Source organism: Crassostrea angulata, unplaced genomic scaffold (assembly GCF_025612915.1).
Source record: "Crassostrea angulata isolate pt1a10 unplaced genomic scaffold, ASM2561291v2 HiC_scaffold_163, whole genome shotgun sequence".
Classification (NCBI taxonomy): Eukaryota; Metazoa; Mollusca; class Bivalvia; order Ostreida; family Ostreidae; genus Magallana; species Magallana angulata.
The window spans coordinates 150,001-165,000 of record NW_026441716.1 but is presented as its reverse complement, the minus strand read 5'-3'; the positions used below and the strand labels follow the sequence as shown (position 1 = coordinate 165,000).

Sequence of the window (15,000 nt, the reverse complement as noted above, 5' to 3'; positions counted from 1 at the left end):
AAGGGCTAACCCTGATGGGAAAGACTAGTTAACACGGCTTGTGTATCATCAATCCATAAGCTCAACGTTCGAGTAAGCATTTGCAACTGCCAAATATTAGAGTTTACTTTGTCCTGTAATTGCAAGTTATGGTAAAAGATTATCTTGCCGTTTTAAATTATAAAACAGTTCAAAAAGAAGTGAAAAAGTTCATTCATACTTTTTTGTGCGTGATTTATTTAGTACGCTTTGTTTGCGGACATAGATCTGTCTGCGAACTTAAACCATTAATAAATTATACACTATGATAAAAAAAAATTCAAAACATTTTCAATTTTCTTATTCAACATAAATGGAGACTTTGTGAAATCATGACCTTGAAGAAAAAAAACCCTTTCTCAGTATTTAATTGAAGTTCTTAATTCATTAGGTTGATTCACAAGAAACTTTTAGCCATCTAAACAATTTTTTATTCTTAAGTACTTCCATTCTCTACACAATACATTATCAAAAAATAGACTCGACGGAAACTATTTAAGAAGTTAAAAAAAATGTTCTAAATTTCACAAACTCCCTGATAAATGTTTGATAAAGAAATAAAAGTCAAAGATTACTTTTTTCACATTTACTTCCAAATTAAATACTCAGACAAAAATAAACTTAGACAAAATTTATTTGCTTTAGTGATTGCCGATGTAGAAATTCCGAAATCAACAATATCCTGCTTATAATCAAACATGACTTATAACTCACATAACTGTTAAATGTAAATGCAATTAAATTATGCTTCTTGCAGCATATATTTACTTATTTGAAAGTCTTTGTAGTTTTGTTTCAAAAGCCCGAAATGTACGGAAAGGAATATTTGATCTTAAACACTGTAATTTAAAGCGTTCGTATTTTTCACGAATGGTAACTTCTGCCAACCTTTGAGCATGCAGGAATTCCAACTCTTGGGCTGACCAGGGAGCTTTCAAGGATGTAGAAATCGGGAAGCAAGTGGAAGTTCTTCGATGTCCGATGTCTTTATCAAATAGAATAGGGTCATCGTCAGCATTGTCATGATCGACGTATTTTGGGGGGAGTTCTTCGACTTTATTGTCATTGGTAGTAACCTCTTCTGATTGCTTTGTTTCTCCCTTCTTCGTACTTTTCTTTTCTGCTCCTGTCAACATTTCAAGTTTATGTGGGATGGTGAAGTGCAAGCGATTTAACTGCAAATTGCGAAATCTAAAGCTGGCCAATTGCAACTTTGACAAAATCTCCAAGGCGATCAGTTTGTTTTTATCTACCGGTAGGTCGATCGTCAGTAAAGCTAACCTGTCATATTCGACATATTGGCCCTGCATCAAAAGTGCAATACAGCTGATATACGTCATTGTTAATACTAATTGTTCCATATCCATATTTTCTTTCTGGAGCCTTCGAAGGCACATTGTTAACCAAGGAAGAATCTTTGGGGTTTTCTTAATCTTACTTGGGTATATTAGCCCCCGTTTTTCCAATTCACCTCTTACTAAATCTGATATTGTGACAAGTGTGTTTTCTGTGATATCTGTAGAACGTTTGTCATATACAACCGTCCAGAATTTATCATTAAATGACCAAGTCAGTGTCATATTCCCATGCCTGTCATATGTTGTAACAGCTGGAAAATGTTTAAGGTCAAGTTCAAGAATACCAGCTTTTATGACTTCTGCCACTGATATATTACTTTTATCCAAGAGCAGGTACAAGCTGGGGAAAACCATTTGGGAATTTGTTCTTCTGTTTGTTGTTAACAGTTTGACCAGCGATCAAATTGTTACAGCACCGACTGTCTTAAATGTTGTCTTGCAAGATTTTATCTCTCGTAGGAAATCTTCAAAAAGAACGTAACTGGCAGCCTTGCCAGTTTCGTGCAGGTCATGTAGTAAGGCAACAACCAAATGTCGACCAATGACTCCATAGCTGCCATCCAAGTGATCGTGCAATCCCACTGACCGTTTTATCATCTTAGATATGACCTCAGATGTTGTCCATATTTCTTGTGGGGGAATGCTATATTCGTTTTGCATACAGGTTGAGTACACTTCTAAAGATAGAAATCCATAGTGGTCAGTTGAACTTCTACTGGGACCAAGAGCTCCTGGTCCTAGATTGATAGAGTAAGATGTACTCCTTCCACAAAGTGGCTTTCCCCACAAAAGTTTTTCGGAGGCTAGCTCCAACTGATAGGATTGCCAGGTGGCACGCACATTTCCTGTTTTTTTATACTCGTTCAATAATTCTTTAAGTTCCTTGCAAATCCATAAACCCAAATGTCGAATGCATGTTAGAATATGCAAAGGAAAAGGCACCAACAGAGGTACAGTTTCTAAAAGTACTTCTAGATTGGTTAAATTAATAAAATCCATAGCATTTATATGGTCAGCAACTGAATCCTGCGAAACAACAAATTCAATCCTACATGTACTTCTCCTTAGTAATGTCCAGTTGCTTTGCAATGTAGATATATAATGATCAGCGTCGCGTAGGAATGCCTCTGCTGTCGATCGTGGGAAACACATACCTCCAACAATGCTACCCGACACTGGATGATATCGACAATTGGGTTGACGATGTGGAATGTCAGCGTAAAGTTGAACAAACTGCACCTCGTGTGGAAAACGACAAATCGTCCGCAAACAAGTTTTGATATCCATTGGTCTTCCATCTAGATTGCTCTGATAGTTGGCACAGTCTTTGAATGATAAGCATGTACAAAGTGTTCCTCTGTGGCCGATGATTTGTTGCAATCCCGCAGTAGACCAAAGAAGAACAACTTCTTCAGAGTCTGACAGTATGTTTGCAGCAACATGGATAGTTGTACGCAATGTAAATTGGGTATTAAAATCTGACAATGATAATCCACAGGTCATTTTTTCACCAAAGCGGAAGCAAAATATGATTGGTCTCAAAAGTCCAGTTTGGGTCAGTTGGTTTAAAGATGCTTGCAAAGCATCGAGTATTGCATAACAATCGTCAGGTAAAATGAACATTTTTCGAACGTCATTTATGTCATTCTTTTCGAGAGTTCTTCTAGCCTCTCCACGCAAAGCAAGAGCCATTAGTGTATTTTTAAAATTCTCTCTCAGCTGAAGAAATGTGGCGAGGGCTTGTTGTCTCACTTGCTGAATGGATAATGCAACTGAATGCATCTGGTGCATAGGAATTAAAGCTATCCAACATTCCCACCCTCTTTCATAAAATAGCTGGAACCCTAAGCTGTTTGAGAAGGTCATAAGTTCGCTTTTACTGTATTCTGTTAATCTGACGTGCTTTTTCAAAAAGCCTCTAACGTTCCGTAGACTTGCATTATCATTTGGAAACAGTGTGATATGTCTCACGGGCATTCTTATTGCGGCCAAAGATTTAAACTCCACAACGCATCCATCAATGTCAAAGGAATATCTCAACCATACTTCTCTTTCTACTTCATCGACTGTCAGACATCTTCCAAAAATCCGATCACCCCTTCTTAAAAAGAGTTGTGGTGTTTCAGATACAGAATTGTACGCCTTGGCTAGGTTGAAATTCTCCAACACCGTTTCAGAAAAAGTTTGTTCCGTATCTTCCATATCCATCTAAAATTTTTTAAAAATATGACATGTTTAGACACTCGTAATGAGAAAAGCTTTTTTTTTTATAATATCTAATTTTCAACTTAGATGATGATAAGAAATAATTACCCGGCATTATATCTCAATTAATTAATTTTTTAACAAAAATATATATTAAACTCTATTCTCAAAGATCAACCTTGGGTTAAACCCGAGTATAGTCTAGGGTATATTCCGGGGTAAACCTAAATATAACTCGGCCTTTACCATGGTTTAATCCAGGGTACACCCGGGTAAAACCCAGGGTATACGCTGGGTTTAACCAAGAGTATGCCCGGGTTTAACACAGATTAAACGCGGGTTTAACCTAGAGTATACCCAGGTTTAACCCAGGGTATACCCGGGTTTAACCCAGGGTATACCTGGGTTTAACCCAGGGTATACCCGGGTAAACCCAGGGTATACCCGGGGTAAACCCAGGGTATACCCGGGTTAAACCCGGGATAAACTCAGGGTATACCCGGGTTAAACCCAGGATATACCCGGGTTTAACCCAGGGTATACCCTGGGTACACCAAGGGTATACCCGGGGTAAACCCAGGGTATACCCGGAGTAAACCCAGGGTATACCCGGGGTATACCCAGGGTAAACTCAGGGTATACCCTAGTTGATCCCAGTGTATACACGGGTTCAACACAGAGTAAAACAATGTTAGACCTTAAGTTTAATGAGCCAAAGTTTTTAACGTAATTATCTTAATTCAGTATATCAAAAAGTTTCATTAATATCAATCATTCACTACATTTGATGAATATCTTGCTACAATTGAAATTTAATTGTAAACTGTAGATCAATTCAATAGTCTATCAATTACTACCAGGAATAACTACTATGTTTATAAAATTTCATATCTATTGCTACTTAACATTAGAATGCAGGATAATGAGCAATTACATAATGATATTCAAAAATGCAGTTACCTTTAACAAGTGAAAAACCCATATAATCCAACAAAGTCACAATCAAAAGAATGATAAAACACCAAATCATCAGATATTTATAGAAAGAAATGATTGACAGTCACGTGGATTAATAGGCGGAGTCCCGCATTCCCGCACACGCATCTCGTCAAAGTGCCTATACCCTAACCCTAACCCTAACCCTAACCCTAACCCAACCCTAACCCTAACCCTAACCCTAACCCTAACCCAACCCACCAACCCTTCCCCAACCCGGAAGTTTAAGGGCTAACCCCGAGCTAACCCTGATTTTTAGGGTCATCCCGGGTTTATCATCTAAAATCTAATCCCAGACCTTGATATTCGGGGATAATGTTGTACAGAGGTAGGTCACATGAAATATCCACCAACCCTTCCCCAACCCGGAAGTTTAAGGGCTAACCCCGAGCTAACCCTGATTTTTAGGGTCATCCCGGGTTTATCATCTAAAATCTAATCCCAGACCTTGATATTCGGGGATAATGTTGTACAGAGGTAGGTCACATGAAATATCCACCAACCCTTCCCCAACCCGGAAGTTTAAGGGCTAACCCCGAGCTAACCCTGATTTTTAGGGTCATCCCGGGTTTATCATCTAAAATCTAATCCCAGACCTTGATATTCGGGGATAATGTTGTACAGAGGTAGGTCACATGAAATATCCACCAACCCTTCCCCAACCCGGAAGTTTAAGGGCTAACCCCGAGCTAACCCTGATTTTTAGGGTCATCCCGGGTTTATCATCTAAAATCTAATCCCAGACCTTGATATTCGGGGATAATGTTGTACAGAGGTAGGTCACATGAAATATCCACCAACCCTTCCCCAACCCGGAAGTTTAAGGGCTAACCCCGAGCTAACCCTGATTTTTAGGGTCATCCCGGGTTTATCATCTAAAATCTAATCCCAGACCTTGATATTCGGGGATAATATTGTACAGAGGTAGGTCACATGAAATATCCACCAACCCTTCCCCAACCCGGAATTTAAGGGCTAACCCCGAGCTAACCCTGATTTTTAGGGTCATCCCGGGTTTATCATCTAAAATCTAATCCCAGACCTTGATATTCGGGGATAATGTTGTACAGAGGTAGGTCACATGAAATATCCACCAACCCTTCCCCAACCCGGAAATTTAAGGGCTAACCCCGAGCTAACCCTGATTTTTAGGGTCATCCCGGGTTTATCATCTAAAATCTAATCCCAGACCTTGATATTCGGGGATAATGTTGTACAGAGGTTGGTCACATGAAATATCCACCAACCCTTCCCCAACCCGGAAGTTTAAGGGCTAACCCCGAGCTAACCCTGATTTTTAGGGTCATCCCGGGTTTATCATCTAAAATCTAATCCCAGACCTTGATATTCGGGGATAATGTTGTACAGAGGTAGGTCACATGAAATATCCACCAACCCTTCCCCAACCCGGAAGTTTAAGGGCTAACCCCGAGCTAACCCTGATTTTTAGGGTCATCCCGGGTTTATCATCTAAAATCTAATCCCAGACCTTGATATTCGGGGATAATGTTGTACAGAGGTAGGTCACATGAAATACCCACCAACCCTTCCCCAACCCGGAAGTTTAAGGGCTAACCCTGATGGGAAAGACTAGTTAACACGGCTTGTGTATCATCAATCCATAAGCTCAACGTTCGAGTAAGCATTTGCAACTGCCAAATATTAGAGTTTACTTTGTCCTGTAATTGCAAGTTATGGTAAAAGATTATCTTGCCGTTTTAAATTATAAAACAGTTCAAAAAGAAGTGAAAAAGTTCATTCATACTTTTTTGTGCGTGATTTATTTAGTACGCTTTGTTTGCGGACATAGATCTGACTGCGAACTTAAACCATTAATAAATTATACACTATGATAAAAAAAAATTCAAAACATTTTCAATTTTCTTATTCAACATAAATGGAGACTTTGTGAAATCATGACCTTGAAGAAAAAAAACCCTTTCTCAGTATTTAATTGAAGTTCTTAATTCATTAGGTTGATTCACAAGAAACTTTTAGCCATCTAAACAATTTTTTATTCTTAAGTACTTCCATTCTCTACACAATACATTATCAAAAAATAGACTCGACGGAAACTATTTAAGAAGTTAAAAAAAATGTTCTAAATTTCACAAACTCCCTGATAAATGTTTGATAAAGAAATAAAAGTCAAAGATTACTTTTTTCACATTTACTTCCAAATTAAATACTCAGACAAAAATAAACTTAGACAAAATTTATTTGCTTTAGTGAGTGCCGATGTAGAAATTCCGAAATCAACAATATCCTGCTTATAATCAAACATGACTTATAACTCACATAACTGTTAAATGTAAATGCAATTAAATTATGCTTCTTGCAGCATATATTTACTTATTTGAAAGTCTTTGTAGTTTTGTTTCAAAAGCCCGAAATGTACGGAAAGGAATATTTGATCTTAAACACTGTAATTTAAAGCGTTCGTATTTTTCACGAATGGTAACTTCTGCCAACCTTTGAGCATGCAGGAATTCCAACTCTTGGGCTGACCAGGGAGCTTTCAAGGATGTAGAAATCGGGAAGCAAGTGGAAGTTCTTCGATGTCCGATGTCTTTATCAAATAGAATAGGGTCATCGTCAGCATTGTCATGATCGACGTATTTTGGGGGGAGTTCTTCGACTTTATTGTCATTGGTAGTAACCTCTTCTGATTGCTTTGTTTCTCCCTTCTTCGTACTTTTCTTTTCTGCTCCTGTCAACATTTCAAGTTTATGTGGGATGGTGAAGTGCAAGCGATTTAACTGCAAATTGCGAAATCTAAAGCTGGCCAATTGCAACTTTGACAAAATCTCCAAGGCGATCAGTTTGTTTTTATCTACCGGTAGGTCGATCGTCAGTAAAGCTAACCTGTCATATTCGACATATTGGCCCTGCATCAAAAGTGCAATACAGCTGATATACGTCATTGTTAATACTAATTGTTCCATATCCATATTTTCTTTCTGGAGCCTTCGAAGGCACATTGTTAACCAAGGAAGAATCTTTGGGGTTTTCTTAATCTTACTTGGGTATATTAGCCCCCGTTTTTCCAATTCACCTCTTACTAAATCTGATATTGTGACAAGTGTGTTTTCTGTGATATCTGTAGAACGTTTGTCATATACAACCGTCCAGAATTTATCATTAAATGACCAAGTCAGTGTCATATTCCCATGCCTGTCATATGTTGTAACAGCTGGAAAATGTTTAAGGTCAAGTTCAAGAATACCAGCTTTTATGACTTCTGCCACTGATATATTACTTTTATCCAAGAGCAGGTACAAGCTGGGGAAAACCATTTGGGAATTTGTTCTTCTGTTTGTTGTTAACAGTTTGACCAGCGATCTAATTGTTACAGCACCGACTGTCTTAAATGTTGTCTTGCAAGATTTTATCTCTCGTAGGAAATCTTCAAAAAGAACGTAACTGGCAGCCTTGCCAGTTTCGTGCAGGTCATGTAGTAAGGCAACAACCAAATGTCGACCAATGACTCCATAGCTGCCATCCAAGTGATCGTGCAATCCCACTGACCGTTTTATCATCTTAGATATGACCTCAGATGTTGTCCATATTTCTTGTGGGGGAATGCTATATTCGTTTTGCATACAGGTTGAGTACACTTCTAAAGATAGAAATCCATAGTGGTCAGTTGAACTTCTACTGGGACCAAGAGCTCCTGGTCCTAGATTGATAGAGTAAGATGTACTCCTTCCACAAAGTGGCTTTCCCCACAAAAGTTTTTCGGAGGCTAGCTCCAACTGATAGGATTGCCAGGTGGCACGCACATTTCCTGTTTTTTTATACTCGTTCAATAATTCTTTAAGTTCCTTGCAAATCCATAAACCCAAATGTCGAATGCATGTTAGAATATGCAAAGGAAAAGGCACCAACAGAGGTACAGTTTCTAAAAGTACCTCTAGATTGGTTAAATTAATAAAATCCATAGCATTTATATGGTCAGCAACTGAATCCTGCGAAACAACAAATTCAATCCTACATGTACTTCTCCTTAGTAATGTCCAGTTGCTTTGCAATGTAGATATATAATGATCAGCGTCGCGTAGGAATGCCTCTGCTGTCGATCGTGGGAAACACATACCTCCAACAATGCTACCCGACACTGGATGATATCGACAATTGGGTTGACGATGTGGAATGTCAGCGTAAAGTTGAACAAACTGCACCTCGTGTGGAAAACGACAAATCGTCCGCAAACAAGTTTTGATATCCATTGGTCTTCCATCTAGATTGCTCTGATAGTTGGCACAGTCTTTGAATGATAAGCATGTACAAAGTGTTCCTCTGTGGCCGATGATTTGTTGCAATCCCGCAGTAGACCAAAGAAGAACAACTTCTTCAGAGTCTGACAGTATGTTTGCAGCAACATGGATAGTTGTACGCAATGTAAATTGGGTATTAAAATCTGACAATGATAATCCACAGGTCATTTTTTCACCAAAGCGGAAGCAAAATATGATTGGTCTCAAAAGTCCAGTTTGGGTCAGTTGGTTTAAAGATGCTTGCAAAGCATCGAGTATTGCATAACAATCGTCAGGTAAAATGAACATTTTTCGAACGTCATTTATGTCATTCTTTTCGAGAGTTCTTCTAGCCTCTCCACGCAAAGCAAGAGCCATTAGTGTATTTTTAAAATTCTCTCTCAGCTGAAGAAATGTGGCGAGGGCTTGTTGTCTCACTTGCTGAATGGATAATGCAACTGAATGCATCTGGTGCATAGGAATTAAAGCTATCCAACATTCCCACCCTCTTTCATAAAATAGCTGGAACCCTAAGCTGTTTGAGAAGGTCATAAGTTCGCTTTTACTGTATTCTGTTAATCTGACGTGCTTTTTCAAAAAGCCTCTAACGTTCCGTAGACTTGCATTATCATTTGGAAACAGTGTGATATGTCTCACGGGCATTCTTATTGCGGCCAAAGATTTAAACTCCACAACGCATCCATCAATGTCAAAGGAATATCTCAACCATACTTCTCTTTCTACTTCATCGACTGTCAGACATCTTCCAAAAATCCGATCATCCCTTCTTAAAAAGAGTTGTGGTGTTTCAGATACAGAATTGTACGCCTTGGCTAGGTTGAAATTCTCCAACACCGTTTCAGAAAAAGTTTGTTCCGTATCTTCCATATCCATCTAAAATTTTTAAAAAATATGACATGTTTAGACACTCGTAATGAGAAAAGCTTTTTTTTTTATAATATCTAATTTTCAACTTAGATGATGATAAGAAATAATTACCCGGCATTATATCTCAATTAATTAATTTTTTAACAAAAATATATATTAAACTCTATTCTCAAAGATCAACCTTGGGTTAAACCCGAGTATAGTCTAGGGTATATTCCGGGGTAAACCTAAATATAACTCGGCCTTTACCATGGTTTAATCCAGGGTACACCCGGGTAAAACCCAGGGTATACGCTGGGTTTAACCAAGAGTATGCCCGGGTTTAACACAGATTAAACGCGGGTTTAACCTAGAGTATACCCAGGTTTAACCCAGGGTATACCCGGGTTTAACCCAGGGTATACCCGGGTTTAACCCAGGGTATACCCGGGTAAACCCAGGGTATACCCGGGGTAAACCCAGGGTATACCCGGGTTAAACCCGGGATAAACTCAGGGTATACCCGGGTTAATCCCAGGATATACCCGGGTTTAACCCAGGGTATACCCTGGGTACACCAAGGGTATACCCGGGGTAAACCCAGGGTATACCCGGGGTAAACCCAGGGTATACCCGGGGTATACCCAGGGTAAACTCAGGGTATACCCTAGTTGATCCCAGTGTATACACGGGTTCAACACAGAGTAAAACAATGTTAGACCTTAAGTTTAATGAGCCAAAGTTTTTAACGTAATTATCTTAATTCAGTATATCAAAAAGTTTCATTAATATCAATCATTCACTACATTTGATGAATATCTTGCTACAATTGAAATTTAATTGTAAACTATAGATCAATTCAATAGTCTATCAATTACTACCAGGAATAACTACTATGTTTATAAAATTTCATATCTATTGCTACTTAACATTAGAATGCAGGATAATGAGCAATTACATAATGATATTCAAAAATGCAGTTACCTTTAACAAGTGAAAAACCCATATAATCCAACAAAGTCACAATCAAAAGAATGATAAAACACCAAATCATCAGATATTTATAGAAAGAAATGATTGACAGTCACGTGGATTAATAGGCGGAGTCCCGCATTCCCGCACACGCATCTCGTCAAAGTGCCTATACCCTAACCCTAACCCTAACCCTAACCCTAACCCAACCCTAACCCAACCCACCAACCCTTCCCCAACCCGGAAGTTTAAGGGCTAACCCCGAGCTAACCCTGATTTTTAGGGTCATCCCGGGTTTATCATCTAAAATCTAATCCCAGACCTTGATATTCGGGGATAATGTTGTACAGAGGTAGGTCACATGAAATATCCACCAACCCTTCCCCAACCCGGAAGTTTAAGGGCTAACCCCGAGCTAACCCTGATTTTTAGGGTCATCCCGGGTTTATCATCTAAAATCTAATCCCAGACCTTGATATTCGGGGATAATGTTGTACAGAGGTAGGTCACATGAAATATCCACCAACCCTTCCCCAACCCGGAAGTTTAAGGGCTAACCCCGAGCTAACCCTGATTTTTAGGGTCATCCCGGGTTTATCATCTAAAATCTAATCCCAGACCTTGATATTCGGGGATAATGTTGTACAGAGGTAGGTCACATGAAATATCCACCAACCCTTCCCCAACCCGGAAGTTTAAGGGCTAACCCCGAGCTAACCCTGATTTTTAGGGTCATCCCGGGTTTATCATCTAAAATCTAATCCCAGACCTTGATATTCGGGGATAATGTTGTACAGAGGTTGGTCACATGAAATATCCACCAACCCTTCCCCAACCCGGAAGTTTAAGGGCTAACCCCGAGCTAACCCTGATTTTTAGGGTCATCCCGGGTTTATCATCTAAAATCTAATCCCAGACCTTGATATTCGGGGATAATATTGTACAGAGGTAGGTCACATGAAATATCCACCAACCCTTCCCCAACCCGGAAGTTTAAGGGCTAACCCCGAGCTAACCCTGATTTTTAGGGTCATCCCGGGTTTATCATCTAAAATCTAATCCCAGACCTTGATATTCGGGGATAATGTTGTACAGAGGTTGGTCACATGAAATATCCACCAACCCTTCCCCAACCCGGAAGTTTAAGGGCTAACCCCGAGCTAACCCTGATTTTTAGGGTCATCCCGGGTTTATCATCTAAAATCTAATCCCAGACCTTGATATTCGGGGATAATGTTGTACAGAGGTTGGTCACATGAAATATCCACCAACCCTTCCCCAACCCGGAAGTTTAAGGGCTAACCCCGAGCTAACCCTGATTTTTAGGGTCATCCCGGGTTTATCATCTAAAATCTAATCCCAGACCTTGATATTCGGGGATAATGTTGTACAGAGGTAGGTCACATGAAATATCCACCAACCCTTCCCCAACCCGGAAGTTTAAGGGCTAACCCCGAGCTAACCCTGATTTTTAGGGTCATCCCGGGTTTATCATCTAAAATCTAATCCCAGACCTTGATATTCGGGGATAATGTTGTACAGAGGTAGGTCACATGAAATACCCACCAACCCTTCCCCAACCCGGAAGTTTAAGGGCTAACCCTGATGGGAAAGACTAGTTAACACGGCTTGTGTATCATCAATCCATAAGCTCAACGTTCGAGTAAGCATTTGCAACTGCCAAATATTAGAGTTTACTTTGTCCTGTAATTGCAAGTTATGGTAAAAGATTATCTTGCCGTTTTAAATTATAAAACAGTTCAAAAAGAAGTGAAAAAGTTCATTCATACTTTTTTGTGCGTGATTTATTTAGTACGCTTTGTTTGCGGACAAAGATCTGTCTGCGAACTTAAACCATTAATAAATTATACACTATGATAAAAAAAAATTCAAAACATTTTCAATTTTCTTATTCAACATAAATGGAGACTTTGTGAAATCATGACCTTGAAGAAAAAAAACCCTTTCTCAGTATTTAATTGAAGTTCTTAATTCATTAGGTTGATTCACAAGAAACTTTTAGCCATCTAAACAATTTTTTATTCTTAAGTACTTCCATTCTCTATACAATACATTATCAAAAAATAGACTCGACGGAAACTATTTAAGAAGTTAAAAAAAATGTTCTAAATTTCACAAACTCCCTGATAAATGTTTGATAAAGAAATAAAAGTCAAAGATTACTTTTTTCACATTTACTTCCAAATTAAATACTCAGACAAAAATAAACTTAGACAAAATTTATTTGCTTTAGTGATTGCCGATGTAGAAATTCCGAAATCAACAATATCCTGCTTATAATCAAACATGACTTATAACTCACATAACTGTTAAATGTAAATGCAATTAAATTATGCTTCTTGCAGCATATATTTACTTATTTGAAAGTCTTTGTAGTTTTGTTTCAAAAGCCCGAAATGTACGGAAAGGAATATTTGATCTTAAACACTGTAATTTAAAGCGTTCGTATTTTTCACGAATGGTAACTTCTGCCAACCTTTGAGCATGCAGGAATTCCAACTCTTGGGCTGACCAGGGAGCTTTCAAGGATGTAGAAATCGGGAAGCAAGTGGAAGTTCTTCGATGTCCGATGTCTTTATCAAATAGAATAGGGTCATCGTCAGCATTGTCATGATCGACGTATTTTGGGGGGAGTTCTTCGACTTTATTGTCATTGGTAGTAACCTCTTCTGATTGCTTTGTTTCTCCCTTCTTCGTACTTTTCTTTTCTGCTCCTGTCAACATTTCAAGTTTATGTGGGATGGTGAAGTGCAAGCGATTTAACTGCAAATTGCGAAATCTAAAGCTGGCCAATTGCAACTTTGACAAAATCTCCAAGGCGATCAGTTTGTTTTTATCTACCGGTAGGTCGATCGTCAGTAAAGCTAACCTGTCATATTCGACATATTGGCCCTGCATCAAAAGTGCAATACAGCTGATATACGTCATTGTTAATACTAATTGTTCCATATCCATATTTTCTTTCTGGAGCCTTCGAAGGCACATTGTTAACCAAGGAAGAATCTTTGGGGTTTTCTTAATCTTACTTGGGTATATTAGCCCCCGTTTTTCCAATTCACCTCTTACTAAATCTGATATTGTGACAAGTGTGTTTTCTGTGATATCTGTAGAACGTTTGTCATATACAACCGTCCAGAATTTATCATTAAATGACCAAGTCAGTGTCATATTCCCATGCCTGTCATATGTTGTAACAGCTGGAAAATGTTTAAGGTCAAGTTCAAGAATACCAGCTTTTATGACTTCTGCCACTGATATATTACTTTTATCCAAGAGCAGGTACAAGCTGGGGAAAACCATTTGGGAATTTGTTCTTCTGTTTGTTGTTAACAGTTTGACCAGCGATCTAATTGTTACAGCACCGACTGTCTTAAATGTTGTCTTGCAAGATTTTATCTCTCGTAGGAAATCTTCAAAAAGAACGTAACTGGCAGCCTTGCCAGTTTCGTGCAGGTCATGTAGTAAGGCAACAACCAAATGTCGACCAATGACTCCATAGCTGCCATCCAAGTGATCGTGCAATCCCACTGACCGTTTTATCATCTTAGATATGACCTCAGATGTTGTCCATATTTCTTGTGGGGGAATGCTATATTCGTTTTGCATACAGGTTGAGTACACTTCTAAAGATAGAAATCCATAGTGGTCAGTTGAACTTCTACTGGGACCAAGAGCTCCTGGTCCTAGATTGATAGAGTAAGATGTACTCCTTCCACAAAGTGGCTTTCCCCACAAAAGTTTTTCGGAGGCTAGCTCCAACTGATAGGATTGCCAGGTGGCACGCACATTTCCTGTTTTTTTATACTCGTTCAATAATTCTTTAAGTTCCTTGCAAATCCATAAACCCAAATGTCGAATGCATGTTAGAATATGCAAAGGAAAAGGCACCAACAGAGGTACAGTTTCTAAAAGTACTTCTAGATTGGCTAAATTAATAAAATCCATAGCATTTATATGGTCAGCAACTGAATCCTGCGAAACAACAAATTCAATCCTACATGTACTTCTCCTTAGTAATGTCCAGTTGCTTTGCAATGTAGATATATAATGATCAGCGTCGCGTAGGAATGCCTCTGCTGTCGATCGTGGGAAACACATACCTCCAACAATGCTACCCGACACTGGATGATATCGACAATTGGGTTGACGATGTGGAATGTCAGCGTAAAGTTGAACAAACTGCACCTCGTGTGGAAAACGACAAATCGTCCGCAAACAAGTTTTGATATCCATTGGTCTTCCATCTAGATTGCTCTGATAGTTGGCACAGTCTTTGAATGATAAGCATGTACAAAGTGTTCCTCTGT

General features: G+C 38.9%; 2 protein-coding genes and 1 pseudogene across 2 annotated transcripts in view; all 3 read right to left on the bottom strand.

Annotated features, from left to right (window-relative positions):
- Window positions 1–46: 46 nt before the first annotated feature.
- LOC128169637 (uncharacterized) lies at window positions 47–3,405 on the bottom strand (annotated as a pseudogene).
- A 2,784-nt stretch (window positions 3,406–6,189) lies between these two features.
- On the bottom strand, window positions 6,190–9,720 carry LOC128169635 (uncharacterized). Its single transcript, XM_052835749.1, has 2 exons — window positions 7,050–9,720; window positions 6,190–6,256 (listed from the first exon to the last, which is right to left on the bottom strand). Exons 1-2 carry the CDS (start codon window positions 9,494–9,496, stop codon window positions 6,247–6,249), a joined length of 2,457 nt encoding a protein of 818 aa, XP_052691709.1. The 5' UTR covers window positions 9,497–9,720; the 3' UTR covers window positions 6,190–6,246.
- Window positions 9,721–12,309: 2,589 nt separating this feature from the next.
- Window positions 12,310–15,000, bottom strand: part of LOC128169634 (uncharacterized) — a 3,640-nt gene continuing 949 nt past the window's right edge. Inside the window, exons 1-2 of the mRNA XM_052835748.1 lie at window positions 13,170–15,000; window positions 12,310–12,376 (exon numbers count right to left, since the gene is read on the bottom strand). The exon at window positions 13,170–15,000 is cut by the window's right edge and continues 949 nt beyond it. Coding sequence (XP_052691708.1) covers window positions 12,367–12,376; window positions 13,170–15,000 — 1,841 coding nt within the window. The 3' untranslated portion in view covers window positions 12,310–12,366. The remainder of the gene's footprint in view (window positions 12,377–13,169) is intronic.